The sequence below is a fragment of the Dunckerocampus dactyliophorus genome, chromosome 16, assembly GCF_027744805.1.
Source record: "Dunckerocampus dactyliophorus isolate RoL2022-P2 chromosome 16, RoL_Ddac_1.1, whole genome shotgun sequence".
Classification (NCBI taxonomy): Eukaryota; Metazoa; Chordata; class Actinopteri; order Syngnathiformes; family Syngnathidae; genus Dunckerocampus; species Dunckerocampus dactyliophorus.
Genome location: NC_072834.1, coordinates 22,916,667 through 22,932,180, shown reverse-complemented (window position 1 = coordinate 22,932,180; position 15,514 = coordinate 22,916,667). Strand labels below are relative to the sequence as shown.

The following is a 15,514-nucleotide window of genomic DNA, read 5'->3' as shown; positions in this document are numbered from 1 at the left end:
AGTCACCTTCCTGTCCGCTGGCTGAGGCGTTCAGCCACCTAGTCAGGACTGGTTTAAACCAGATCAGACCAAATACATCAACAAACAGTTATTGGGAAGTTTCCTGATCATTGGGACCGCCTCCACAGAGGGCTTATGAGGAAGAGGAACTCAGTTTCACTTTAGAGACCGCTCGGTTTCGGCTCCGGTTGGGTGACTGACCTTTCTCTCCGGGGCTGGCATTACAATTGCTTGTATTTGCTCCAAATGGAATAAATGGTTAAACTTACTTTTTGACTCAGGTACTGTAGTTATTTCTCATTTGAAAGACTTAAAGAACCTGGGTGGTTCCTGCCCTGGTAAAAGCTTCAAACTGAACATACCTCATTGTTTTTCTTTTACATTTTTTATAGTTGCTTCTTTATGAATCTTAGGAAGGACTGGTGGAAAGCTTTATGCAAAGTCCACATGGGGCAATATAGTGTCCAGCAAAATGTGTTATTGAACACAGACACTCAGTTAGTCAGTAGTCACTTCACCACTTCACATTACGAGAATGAAAGGCGGGTGGACTCCTCCTAGAAGCCAACTTGCATGAAACCCCGGAGCTGCACGGGATGCGAGGGCCTGTTCCATGCTGCTTGCTGCTTCATGCAAAGTCCACAAGGACAAATATAGCCCCCTAATGGACGTCCAACTGATATGTCTGGCGGGAGTCCTCACCCCGTGTGCCTGCCGGACCCGCTTATATTATTATGTTATTATATCAAATATTGAAATAAAATCACCAAGCTACAACAATGAACTCATTCAATCCCAGCCATTTTTCAAAAGACAACCCCTTCAGTACCGCCCATTTTAGACCACTTTGACTGATCTTTCAAGGCACACAGAATATTGTGTTCTGTGGTTATATAAACATGGAACCTACCAAAAGACAGATTAGGCTCTCGTCTTTCATCAGGAAAAAAAGTTTGTTTCTACCTTTTTCCGTTCTTTAGTAATCAGCAGTAGAACATAGGTAAGTTTCAGGAAAATAGCCGTTCCTGACTAACACAGGGAGAAAAACAGCTTTTTGTGAAAAGACACATTTCAAGCTTTCACTTTGGCACAATTTTTTCTGCTTTTGTGACAGCTCAAATATCTAAACAACTACACCAACACAAACAACACAAAAATGGGTTGTTTTACATCAAAATAACCATTTATTTACATATGAAAAACCATGAACTATTTACAATTTGCACATTTGGAACTAAACAGTGTGCGTGTGCATGCGTTAAAATTTCCCTGCAACGTGTCAGCTGCTCGTGACGCTGCTCCACGCTCTCTCACTTCCTCCTTGCTGTCGAGGGCGTTAACACATGGAAAAGATCCATGCTGAGCTCCTATCAAATGCACTTCTTTCTGCCGTTTTTATGGTTTAAAACGACATGAAACGTGACGTCTTTTATTGTGCCCTAAATACGTATGCATACGTCTTTGGGAGCGAGCGTTCAGGTTTAAAAATGTGTATAAATACGTCTTTGGTATTGAATGAGTGCATTACAACGTGTGTTTGTGTAAACGTGTGTTTTGGCGCATGTACGGGTTATAAAGTAATGTCATCTGGTTTGCTTTTTCAACACCTGACTTCACTGACACAAATGCTCATGAGAGTGTTGCTAATTTGCTTTGGTCTCTGGCCCTTTCCGAGCAGCAGCTCGGAAGCTTGTTGGACGTCATGCGCAGTCACAGATCACACTGATGGCAATGACATGACACTCGCACACAGCGGACGCTTCACTTAAGTACGCTCGCCCAAACTGATTTGTGTGACACTTTGTGGTTGTTTGCATTTAGCGCTTATTGCTTGTTGTCACTTGAATCAACAGCCCATACTTGGCAGAGGTCTGCACTCTACAGGGTTTGTCACAGCAGGATTGTCAATACCTAAAGTTCTCTGGCTAGATGACATTAGATTGTAAGATTGCACGTCTAATATTGTGCTGGCTGAGCGTACTTTGATACTATTTGACCTCTGCAACCTTGGTGCGATGGAAACGAGTGAGCCGAGTGCGTGAGTGCATCTCCTTGCTGCAATCCAGAGATTAGATTAAAGCGTGATGCAATTTTGGGAGGTGATTGTGGCGCTCCGGCTCGGCGTTGCCACATCGGAGTGATGGCGTACAAAGTAGGCCAAAGCAGCGTCGGGCACATAACTACACGGAGACTTCTAAGTTTCCCATCAGCCTGAGATCCTCAGGCTCTTTTTGACTCTTCTTTAGTCTACACTGGAGAATAAAAGCTGATTGCAGTTTTGCTCCGGGGGCTTAGCATTGAACATGGCTGCCTGAGGAACGTAAGCTAGTTAATTCAATGTCATCCTGTAAATCTCCTTTTAAATTGCACCCCTCTAGACACACCATTATAGACTGTCTTTATCTCCTCACCGTGTTTCTCCATTTTTCTTCCTTATTTTTGTGCCGAGTTAAAAAAAAAACAAAAAAAAAAAACGATGACAATCGCCGTCATTATCATTATTCCAAATAATGAAGAGTGAGACTCCAACACAATCACGTCAACACGACTGCGCTGCTTTATCTCGTGCAAAAATGCCTGGGAGCTGTAGATGATGCTATCAGAGCGGTCACTTACACTGTCAGTGTTGTGACAGACAAGCGACACAACTAACAATTTTACATGGCTCTTCACTAATTACTGTGCCATGAGACGATGCGCACACACACACACACACACACACACACACACAATGTGGGCTTGATCACTGCAAACCATTCACACTAATGCTAGCCCCACACCAAAAGATAATAGGGATAATTACAGGTCCGGCCACTGAGTGTCCTTGAGGCTTCTCAGAACTGACTATTTCCATAAATGAGTGAGTCGTGTGTCTAATGAGCGCAATCTTACTTCCAACTCACCTCCAGCTTCCACAGCAAAAAAAAGCAATAGCCATTCCAAAGTTCTACTCATATTTAAACTAAAATGTCTCACAATTTCTGTTCTAGTTCATCCCAAAGGCGTTTGACTGGGTTGGACGTCTTCCTCACCAAACCCGGCCAAGTTTGCCTTTGTGGACTTCTGTTTCCTCACAGCTAGAACATAGAACATAGAACATAGAATATAGAATATAGAATATAGAATATAGCTATAGAATGGGACCTTTCTTGGTGTATGTTTGAGGGATGGGCACTTTATTTGTGTGCTTCACTTTTCTGTTTTTCCTTGTTAGGACTGACTATAATTGTCCTCCAAATGATTGCAGATTATTATATAGATATTAACATTATTGTCAACATTAATTTGAGACCACTTTTTCATGAATGCAATACATGTATGTAATAGATCGCCCACAGATTGGCATCGACCGATTTCCGTAAAAAACATGTGATCGGCATATGCCGATAAATGCCTTTCAAAGCCGATCACAAAAACCGATGGCCGTGCGGCGGCGACATGACATGAAGGAAGGAACGCACTTTGTCCCGTATTGCCACAAGTATCAATACTAGCGTGTCAAACCTCACTGATTTCAGTTTGGCAGCTCGACACAGCCTATGCCAACCCATGCCAGTCAAACCTGCTGGTGTTCGACTTCTCTTGCATCTCTCTGTACACGCTTTGCCCAGCTGTCCGCAGCTAACTAGCTAGCTAGCTAGCTAGATTTATCCACGTAGTTTATCGTCTTTGGACTCCAAATGTGACTTTTTACCACTGACATTTTGTTTTTACAACAAACAAGCAATGCAGTTAGCAATGAGCTTGTTTTTCTCCCCCGAGGAAGTGGATATTACGTCCATCAGGTACCAACTTTTTCAAGTGTCTGTTGTTGTAATTATACTATATGTCTCGTCCTCCAAACACTAATTGTGTGTTGTGGTTTAATGAACGTTACCTATTGGCCAGGGGCCCTTGGAATTGTCTAATGGCAAAAAAGCTATAATCGTTAAACTAGAAAAATGTGCCCATATTTGGCTTTCTGGAATGGATTCATTGGATTTACATTATTTCTTATGGGATTCGGTTACGTTTCGGTTAGAGTCGGGCCTTTTGGAACGGATTAATGATGCTAAGCAAGGTTCCACGGTATCTAAAGACTGAGGGGGAATGCATGTAGTACTTATTTTCCTGTTGAATCTTGCATTCCAACGTCTGAAGTCTTAGACGTGTCTCAGAGTTGCCTTTTAAGCCGCACTGCACGCAGAGACCCTCATGACGCTGTTGACTCATTGTTTTTCATAAAGCTCCGCTTGAAAGAAAACATGACTCCACAACTCCACTATCCGCTCAGCAGGTTTAGCGGGGATCAAATTAAGATATCACACTATGTATAAAAGCCAAATTAGTACCGAGGCTGTCAAATCTTTGCCTATTAGCCCCTGCAGCCCTTCCCTTGTTTTTAGGGACTTCAGTCTCCATTTCAGGAACATGTAGCATCATTTATAACCGAAAGGATGACAGAACTTGTCTCATGTGTGGGCATGGAGAATGTGATCGGCTATTTTCCAAAAAAACTATTTTAATTTTAGCACACAAGTGGAGTGTGAAATCTCATCCCTTGATGAAAAACACCATCAGTGAAGCATGAAGACATTTCCATCCATCCATCTTCTTGTGCTTACCCAAGGTCGCTGGGGCAGCTCCTCCCGGTGGATCCTGAGGCATTCCCAGGTCAGTTCAGAGACACAGTGTGTCCAACGTGTCCTGGGTCTTCCTTGAGGCCTCCTACCGGTCGGACGTGCACTGAGCACCTCCGCAGGGAGGCATCCTGACCTGACGCCCAAGCGACCTCATCTAACGCCCCTCAATGCGGAGGAGCATCGCTTCTACTCCGAGTTTCTCCCGGGTGACAGTGCTGCTCACCGCATCTCTAAGGGAGAGCCCAGACACCCTATGGAGAAAACTCATTTTGGCTGCTAGTACGCGCAATCTCGTCCTTTCGGTCACTACTCAAAGCTCAGGACCATAGGTGAGGGTAGGAAAGTAAATCGACTCGTAAATTGAGAGCTTTGCCTTTCGTCTCAGCTCCCTCTTCACCACAGCGTCCACAACGGGCCGATGCAGCGTCTGCATCACTGCAGATGGTAGGCGCATTGCCTATCAATCTCGCGATCCATCCTTCCCTCACTCGTGAACAAGACCCCGAGGTACTTAAACTCCTCCACTTGAGGCAGGATCTCATCCCCAACCTGGCTTTGGCACTCCACCCTTTTCTGGGCGAGAACCACGAACTCAGCGGTGCTGATTTTCCAGTGAGCGAAGCCAGCAGGACCACATCCTCTGCAAAAAGCAGAGATCCAATCGCGCAGCCGCCAAACTGGATCCCCTCCGGCACCCTGGCTGTGTGTAGACATTCTGTCCATAAAAGTAATGAACAGAATCTTTACAATTCGTTTCATAGACAGAAAGAAAAGGTACTTTTCAACAGTGGTGCATGTGTGCTGTACATCACGTTTTATAAATTATTACCCACACATAACACAGCAAATAAGATGTGTTTTGTTTGGAAAAAACAGCCTATTTTCATTCCTCCACTTTATATGCACATGTATGTAACTGAAGACAAAATCAATACAAATCTGAACACTTTCCTCACATGAAGTCACTTTGTTGAACTAAGTTAGGCACATAAAGGCACTGTTTTTGTTGTGGATGAATTACTGTGAGTGTGACCAAAATGATCTGATGATGCTGAGTTTGACTTGGCTATTTTGGGATCGCAACCGTATTCCGCATGATTCCAAATGACAACAGCCGGCTGACACAGGTCTCAGAGTATCTTATTTTAGCATGTATGGAACTTGTGACGTTTCTACCAGCGCTCACTTCTTAGGACGTGCCGGTCTTGCACCTGCCTTAAAATCTTCTTCAAATGTGAAACCACTTTATGATGATGTCCATTTCAAAAGCACGACTTTGGTCAATGATGTAGGGCGGTAAAGTCTTACGCTGACACTTCCTGTTGCTTCGCGGATGCATCACACATTTGGAAAAAAGTAGCTTTTCAGAGTAGAAAATGTAACGTCATGCTGCACTTCTCTGGATTCGTAGCCGTCTTCTCTTCAGTTTCTATTCTTGTACCACCCAGCGTATCCTGGACGCAAATGTAGCTGGCGTCCCTGCGGCTGAGCCAACATACGAAGACTGACAATGGGATGGTTGTCACACGCCATGGGGTTGTTTCTCACAAAGCTGTCAAATACATAAGATAATACATCTGAACACCATGGGTCCGTGATGAGATCCTGCCCCAAGGGGAGGAGATTAAGTTGCTCAAGGTTTTGTTGTTTGACTGATAGGAGGCCTCTGGGAAGTCCCAGGACACGTTGGAGAGACTATGTCTCGCAATGGGCCTGGGAACGCCTCAGGATCCGCGGGTAGGAGCTGGATGAAGCAGCCGGGGAGAGGAAAGTCGGGGCTGACCAGACCTCAGAAGTGGAAGAAGATTTTGTATTTTGGGCTTTGTCAGTGTTAACACTCGTTAGCTGTACTGCAGCGAGCTCTGCACAGTGGATAGCGGTTAACGTGTTGGCCGCACAGTCAGGAGATTGAAGGTTCGAATGTCCATTTGGGCTTCTCTGTGTTCTTTGAGTCACAAAATGTACACATTGTGGACAGAGAAGAAGGATGATTTGAAAGAAGAGTGAGGGAAGCCATCTACGTTAAGGTTGAAAAGCCATCTCTGAACAGAGGGGGGCATTTACGACACCACCTTTCTCCCACTTTCTCCCTTTCATCTCTTCCTAACAGACTAAGAAATAAACAAGCACCGCCACCTTGGTTTCAGATGGGTCCATGACCATCACGACATCTGAATGGGATGCTAACAAAGGTCATACCACCTAAATGACGCCCCTCTCTATTGTATTGGACCTGCCTCCTCCTCTAGAGGATAAACAGATTGGATCTCAGACTCTCAGGCTGTCAGACTGGAGCTGTCCTATCTGGTCTGTGTGTCCCACCTAGTCTTCCAGCACAAACTGATGAAGCCTGCTCTGATAGAGGTGAAACGTCTTCTAAGACAACCTGAACAGTCCAGTTGTGATTGATTGAATGCCCTGAGAATACAATGACTTGGATGAATGAGAATATTCACAGGCGCATTCCTCTGTGTGGAGTTTGCATGTTGACCTGCACGTGAGTAAGTGCTCTCCGGGTACTCCGGCTTCCTCTCACATTCCAAAAGTCATTTTACTTCGGCCGGCTGCATGTAACCTGCGTGGCCAGTTGATATTTACTGATCTCCAGCAATAGTGTGTATGTTCTCTGCCGCAACCGTGTCCTTGGCTGTATAATAAACTTACTTTAGTACTTAACTCATTCAGTGCCAAAGACGTATTTATACGTTTTTGCAATCCCGAACGTCTGATCCCAACAACTTATTTATACATCTTTTATGTTTTTTGCGTGAGAGGCAAAAAGAGGTGATGATGCAACTCTCCACTAATGCATTAACATTTCGGAGCACTTTCACACCATAAAAACGGCCACAAAGTGGAAGAAGTGCATTTGGTAAAAGCTCAGCAGGCATCGGGTCAATGGAAGAATCACACATGGCAGGGAGGAGGAAGTGCGAGAGTGTGGAGGAGTGTAGCGTGCGGGTTACGCATTGTCGGGACATTCGAACGCATACATTCACATGCGTGCACACACATAGTTGAGTTCCAAATGTGAAAATTGTAAATAGTTCACGGTGTGATATTTGTAAATAAATGGTTATTTTGATGTAAAACAACCCCTTTTTTGTGTTGTTTATGTAGTGGTGTAGTTGTTTACATATTTGAGCTGCCACAAAAGCAAAAAATATTTGTGTCAGAGTGAAAGTTATGCTTGAAATTTTCACAAAAAGCTGGCTTTTTTAGTTGGGAACTGAGATTTTCCTGAAACTTACCTATGTTCTGCTGCTGATTACTAAAGAAAGAAAAAAGGTAGAAAGAAACTTTTTTTTCTGATGAAAGGCGGGAGTCTTATCGTTCTTTTGGTAGGTTCCATGTTTACATAGCCATAGAACGCAACATTCTGTGTGCCTTGAAAGATCAGTGAAAATGGTCTTGTCTTTTGAAAAATGTCTGGGATTGAATGAGTTCATGTAGAATTTCTGACTAGATTCAGATCACATTCAGCTATAGAATCTTTTATTAAGCACATCTAATTACCAAGTGTTTTCCATGATTGATTCCAGAGGGAAATGTTCCTCTCAAAGAACAAATGCATACTTGGACACTAAAAGACAGCATCCCAACACGTTGCAGAAGAAGAGTGTGCTTATGCGTGTTGGCTCGTTTCTATTGAAACGGGTAATTTCCTCAGCCCAGGGATAGGAGTTGGCAGGCCAACTTAAAGACTCAGCATTCTCCGTCTGGCGTGCTGAGTCGTTTGTCGTACAGGAGAGCAACTTGACAGCAACACATGTGGTTTGAACATCCAAATGCAAAAACAAAGCAATCCAGACTCCCGAGGCAAGCATTTTCTTCCGACACCCCCATTCTGCAAAAGTTTTCCCAAACTACTTTGACTGTTCCATTTTAACGCGGCCATAAAAGTGTCCCAGTCACTGGGAGATATGACCCTCCCATGCAGCCTCAGCTGACAGGACCACCATTTATATAAAGCAGCGCCGGGCAAGCTCACATCAGCCAGGTGATTTCGATGCCCGCTCATCCCGTTTGATGAGCAAAGGCTGAAGTTTAGTGCCACTTCATCCCACGGACGGGTGACGTGAGCACATGTCAGGCGTGTTGGGTGACTGCCGCTGTGCGTCGCATGTGAAAGGTGGCGGGCACTTTCAAAAAATACAATTAATCAAGAAAACTCCAAAAAAAAAGACATCAAAAATGGGAAAAAGTAATTTTACAAGAATAAAGACAAAATATTAACAGTAAAATCATTATATTAGTATACAATTATTATAATAATGTATATATAATAATACATATATTATGTGTGTTGTATATTATAATATATTATATAATATTATACTATAGTTATAATAATTAGAGAGAATAAAATCATTATTCGAGAAATTAAACAAAACAGAGAAAAATTAAGCTGGAAAAACGTGTAATATTTTCATATTCATGTCAAAATATTATGACAGTAAAATCAGAAAAAGAGAAGAATTTTGAAATATTTGTAAAAAAAAAAAAAAACACACACACACAAAAGTGTCATGTAAGCATAAAAATATTCCCCCCCCCCCCCCCCCCCCCAACACACACACACACACACACACATTCTTTCATTTTTCAGCTTGTGTCCCTCGCTGGAAAAAGTTTGGACGCCCCTGAGGTGGTGTCTCCTGGGGCCCCCCCGGCACAACAAAGAAGAAAGAAAGAAAAACAAAACGCAGACAAAATGGAAAAAGAGCAGTGATTTGTTTTTAGAATAAAGGCAAGTCATAAAATTAAGAGAGAAAAATTGCATGGATTGGAGAAATGAAAGGAAAAAAGTAGCAATTTTTGGACAATTAAGTTGTAAAAAAATGTTTTATGTTATTTGAATAAAGTCAAAATATTACGAAAAGGAAATGTACAAGAAGGAAGTTAGAATATTTGTAAAAAAACAAACAAAAAAAGACTACGTAAGGATAAAAATACAATGAAACAAGAAAGCTGATAAAGAACAGCAGAAATAAAAAAGCAGTAATTTTATGAGAATAAAGACAAAATATGAAGTGAGTAAAGTCAAAGTGTTACAGGAAAAAGTTGCATAAAATTGAAGCATTTGAAGGAAAAGTGTGGCAACATGACAAAAGAAAAAAGTGGCGATTTTTGGAAAATTAGGGTGAGATAAAATTGAAATATTACAGTAATAAAGTCAAAATATTATGTGAATAAAGTCGTAATATGATGAAAAAATGCGGAAGAAGAAAGTTAAAACACAGCAAAAATGGAAAAAAGAGCAGTCATTTGATGAGAATAAAGACAAAATATTTCAAAAGTAAAGTCATAAAATTAAGAGAGAAAAAATACATAGAATTGAAGAAATGAAAGGAAAAAAGTTGCAGTTTTTGGACAATTAAGTTCTAAAAAAAAATAGGAGAATAAAATCATAATATTACGAAAAGCAAATGTACAAGAAGGAAGTTAGAATATTTGAAAAAATGTAAAAAAAAAAAAGAGTACTATGTAAAGGATAAAAATACAATGAAACAAGAAAACTACAATAAAAGAACAGTAATTTTATGAGAATAAAACCAAAAGTGAGTAAAGTCGAAATGTTAAGGGAAAAAGTTGCCTTAAAATTGAAGCATTTGAAGGAAAAATGTGGCAACATGACAAAAGAAAAAAGTGGCAATCTTTGGAAAATGAAGGTGGGAAAAAAATGTGAATATTACAATAATAAAGTCCAAATATTATCCGGATGAATTCATAATGTGATGAAAAAATGCAGAAGAAGAAAGTTAAAACTGCATTTTAATATTGCAAGTTATAATATTAAAATAGAAAAAAAATAATTAAAAAAGTTGGAATATGAGAAATGAACAAAACAAAAAAACATTTTTAGAAAACATTTGTGGCACAAAACCAGCAAAAAAGGTCCCATGTGAGGATAAAAATGACAAAAAAGCTGAGATGCAGGCTGTTTTCTCCGCACATCCGCATGAGATGTTTGCTTCCCCAGGATATTTGAGATGTTTGCTTCCCCAGACGGATCAAACGGATCCGTCCAGCCATCACGTTGATGGTGATGATATCGCGTTGATATCATGAAACGTATGAAACCGTGCTGCGCTGTACTTTTGGTGTAGTTTTGCACAAAGTGAAAGTGAAAGTGATCGTTTGCTTGCGGCCGTAGAGTCACTCGAGTGGCCTTCAATGAGCCAACTCTTTTTTCCAGCTAGCTTGTTTCTGGGTTTCCTAATGAGACAAACTAATGTGGACGGAGGACGGAGGGACGATGTCCAAGCCCGAGTGAGATAAGCGCTGCCCGTCGGTGTGTAAGAACGCGGCAGCAGGAACCGACTGACGTGAGCTGAGAGGGAAAGGCTGCGACTCGGATTCGCTGAAAGAGCGCAGTAAAACGGCGGCGTGGTGCGCTCACCCCCCTGATGCTGTATTTACACGATTGATCGATTTGATGTTCTCTGCGGATTGGAGTCGTTCCCGTACGATGGCTGCCGAGTGGCGCCATCAAGGTTTTAATGCCACCGCAACTGATCGGGTTATGTAATGATACTTTTATTGCTTCCGTTTTTCTCTTCTTTTCGCAAAGAAAATTAACACTATTTCACCATTTTGAAATAAAATAATAAAAATAATAATAAAATACATTTTGTAAAGAAGTAAAAGTCATGTGTCACAGGGTGGAGATGATGACGTGACATTGCCATATTGTGCTAAGTAACAAATACAATCAGCTGCAATTCATAGATAGTAGGGCCAGAATTGCTGATGGCACTTGTAACGCTCCTAGCAATAATAATGCTGATAGCGCTAGTAATGCTCGTGGCACTAGTAACACTAGCAGCGCTAGTAACACAAATACCGCTAGTAGTGCTAGTAATGCTAATAACGCTGGTAACAGTAGTAACGCTAGTAACGGAAGTAATGTTAGTAGCTCTAGTAATGCTAGTAGTACTAGCACCGCTGGCAATGTTAATAACGCTAGTAGCGTGGTAAGGCTAGTCACGCTAAAAACACTAGTAACCCTAGTAACGGAAGTAATGTTAGTAGCTCTAGTAATGCTAACAGCACTGGTAACGCTGTCAATGCTAATAAGGCTAGTAGCGCTAGTAATGCTAATAACGGTGATAACGCTAGTAGCGCTAGTAATGCTAGTAATGCTAATAACGCTGGTAACAGTAGTAACGCTAGTAAGGGAAGTAATGTCAGTAGCTCTAGTAATGCTAATGGCACTAGTAATGCTGGCAATGCTACTAGAGCGAGTGCTACTAATGCTAATAGCACTGGTAATTCTAGTAACACTCATAGTGCAAGTAATGCTAGTAGCACTGGTAATACTAGTTGTGCTAGTAATGCTGGTAATACTAGTAATGCTAGTCACACTAGTAATGTGTAATGCTATTTGCGTTACAAGCGTTAGTAAAGCTGATAGCACTAGTAACGCTAGTAGCACTACTAATGCTAGTAATGCTAATATAGCTAGTAAGGCTAATAGTCTAAATAATGCTAGCAGTGTTAGTAATGCCAGTCACATTAGTAACGCTAGTAGTGGTAGTAATGCTCGCAACGCTAATAGCACTCATAATGCTAGCCAAAAGGTGTGCTGAGAGATGCAGGGTCTGTTAACTTACTAATCATGTAAAGTACAACATAATGAACAAGGCAGAATGTTGCCATATATTGGCAAAATCCCAACAAGTCCTTGCCAATCCCCACGCCTATAAGAGATACATCACCGCTCCGGCGATTGCTGCTCCCAACAGTCAGGCACTGCAACAACTCTTAAGTAAATGTGAGCCATTTGTCACCGGGCAGCCATTTTCACCTTCCATCAATCTTGCTCACACGCCACAAGCCTCGCTTTGTGCCTCTCGCTGTGGATATCTAAGCTCGGCTTGTCCTCATTCATTCCTTTATCTTCAAATAGACATCATTTTTGGTGGAATTGTTCTTTTCCCAAAGACACCCCCCCCCCCCCCCCCTCCCCCCCGTGTTTGCCTCGTAAACACTCTGACGACCAACGATTAACCAGCCTCTGACTTGTTTCACCTTCTTTTTCCTGAAGGTGGAATTGCCTTCCTGGCTGCTTCTTTGGACCCACCAGGAGATCCAAAGAAGAAGACAGATGAGAGGACATATTCTATCTGAGGATGCTACCAAAACCATCACGGCGCCGTGTCAGCCGAGGACAACGATTAACCTGCCACCTTGCGACGGTCCTGTTCTTGCCTTCCTTCTTCTCCATGACTGTGAATCTGTGATGGTCAAGCTGATGTCCTTTTGAGATGACAAAAGGAGCCTTTGTTTTGGACATGTTGTTTTTTCCTCTCAATGCTGCCAGCCACCAAGGCTTCGGTGGAAAACGCCAACGACAGAGGAATGCTAACCCCTGTTTGCTGTGGCTCCTGGGGATCGCCCTGCGCCTCGTCCTCTCCTCATGTCAACGCGTTGACAGACATCCCATAGTGTCCACCGGCTATGGAAAAATCCGCGGCGTCAGGAAGGAGCTCAACAATGAAATCTTGGGCCCGGTGGAACAGTACTTTGGAGTGCCGTACGCCACCGCACCCGTCGGAGAGCGCCGCTTCCAGCCTCCCGAGGCTCCGGGCTCCTGGCAGGAGATCCGCAACGCCACTCAGTTTGCACCCGTGTGTCCCCAAAACGTGCACGGGGTGTTGCCTGAGATCATGCTGCCGGTGTGGTTCACCGACAATCTGGATGCCGCCGCCACCTACGTTCAGAACCAGAGCGAAGACTGCCTTTACCTCAACATCTACGTACCCACAGAGGATGGTGAGTAACCACCACACAGCATCTTGCTGTCTCCCAATCGGGCCCGCTTGCTTGTGCTCGTGTATCGTGCTGTCTGTATCGCACTACTCAAGATATGTATTGGTAAGCTTCCTCAGGGGTTAGCATGTCGGCCACACGGTCAGGAGGGTTGGGTTCATGTCTCTGTGTGGAGTTGGCATGTTCTCCCCACATTCCAAAAACATGCGTAGGTTAGTTGGAGAATTGGATTAAATCTAAATTGTGTCGGTCTGTAGGTGCCCTGCGACTGGCTGGCGACCCGTCCGGAGTTTACTCAAACTACGTATTGGCCCAGCTCATTTATTTTTTTGTATATAAGTTTCCTAAGACAAAACGACTCGTTTAAGTAACAGGTTAAACTTCCGTTTCTGTCTTTTTCAACTGATGATACGCATATTGAACTACTCCCACCATGTATTAGCCTCCTGGTTAGCATGTTGGCCACACAGTCAGGAGGATCTGGAAGATCTGGGTTCGTATCTCCTTTTGGGCGTCTCCGTTCTCCCCGTGCGTGGGTTCCCCCCAACACTTGGACTTCCACCCACACTCCGAAAGACATCCAAACATGGCTTAATTGGCCACTGGAAATTGTCCGTCGGTGTGAAAGTGAGTGTGCGTCTGTATGTGCCCTGCGATTGGCTGGCGACGGGTCCAGGCTGTACCCCGCCCCAGCATACCCTGGAGACGCTGGTGAGGACGAGCAGCGTAGAAAATGAATGAATGAAGTTTCCCAAATGACACATTTAAGAGTGGTTCCCAGCTGGTTTAACACCCTCGAACATCTCATCCCGTTAGCTTGACGAGCACCTTGTGGCGACGTAGCAGACGAGGATGCAAGGTGCATTCACCAATCAGGTTATTACATGATTTTGTTACAAAGGCAACGTCCCACCAGTTGAGAATCACTGATTTCAAGGAAAAGCGCACTTTTTTCCCCCAAAAATACTTGAATCGCAACAGACACGTTTGAATGTACACCAAAGGCACTCGGTGGTCTGCAGAGTCGTAAGCCAAACACTGTCCATGTTCACAATCATCCGTTTTCTATGCTGGAGCCTATCCCGGCTGACTGGGTACACCCTGGACAGGCCGCCAGCCAATGGCAGGGCACATGGCACATGTAGACAAATAACGGTTCACGGCCACATTCATAGAGCCGCCAATGAACGCACGGAAGAACATGCGGAGATTCCAACCCAGATCTTCCCAATCTCCTGACTGTGTGACTGTATGCTGACCACTCAGCCACCGTGCGGCCCCGTTCACAATCATACAAACTAAACATACAAATTCATTGATTGAAACATCTGTTTTTGACACACGGCTCGCTCCCCCCCCTACATACCCTCCTGCTAGCTTGACGTTAAAGGAAAAGTGCACTGTTTTTGGAATTTTGCCCATCACCCACAGTCCTTATGTGAGACATGAACACGCGTCTTTCTATTCTCTGTGTGTTGTAAAGATATAAAAACAGAGGCTCCTAAGAATGCACCTATTTCGCCTCTAAAGCCTTCCGAAAAAACCTCCAAAAAGCGCCAGCAACGCCCCATTTACGTAACGCTAGCTGCGTTATTATTGTTATTAACATTGTTACGCCCAAGAACTACTTTACTCCCGTAGTGACACCACACCACTCCGGCTAGCTAGTAGCCGGCTAGCGACTAGCTTCGCCACACACTCGCTCACAACGCCATAGGCCGCTAGCGAAAAGAAACGCTACTTATTGGAGCTGCCGCCAGTTATGTTGCTATGTTGCTATGTTGCTGTGTTGCTGTGTTGCTATGTTGCTATGTTGCTATGTTGCTATGTTGCTATGTTGCTATGTTGCTGTGTGAAATCAGTGCACCCAGGAAGGACGTTTCGCTACTGCTTAAAATGAGCAAAACGGGGCAATGGGCTTTTACTGTTTTTGCAGTGTATCTTTACAACGCACAGAAAAGACATAAAAATTGTTCATGATGGGCAACATTTTTTTAAAAAGTGCAGTTTTCCTTTAATAAAAAAATGTATGTATGTATAAAATGTATTTTACTGTGCATTTATACTTTTTATTTGCTGGGGATGCAAATGGCACCGATTGGGTGGAATGGCCCCCA

At 43.2% G+C, this 15,514-nt stretch overlaps 1 protein-coding gene across 3 annotated transcripts in view; it reads left to right on the top strand.

The window, feature by feature from the left end:
• Positions 1 to 15,514, top strand: part of nlgn2b (neuroligin 2b) — a 119,565-nt gene that overhangs the window by 24,283 nt on the left and 79,768 nt on the right. For 2 of the 3 annotated variants that reach the window (XM_054754025.1, XM_054754026.1), the window contains exon 2: positions 12,673 to 13,400. The exons of the other annotated variant lie outside the window; for it this stretch is intronic. In XM_054754025.1, the coding sequence (XP_054610000.1) occupies positions 12,893 to 13,400 (508 nt within the window). In that variant the 5' untranslated portion in view covers positions 12,673 to 12,892. The remainder of the gene's footprint in view (positions 1 to 12,672; positions 13,401 to 15,514) is intronic. 3 annotated transcript variants of the gene reach the window in all.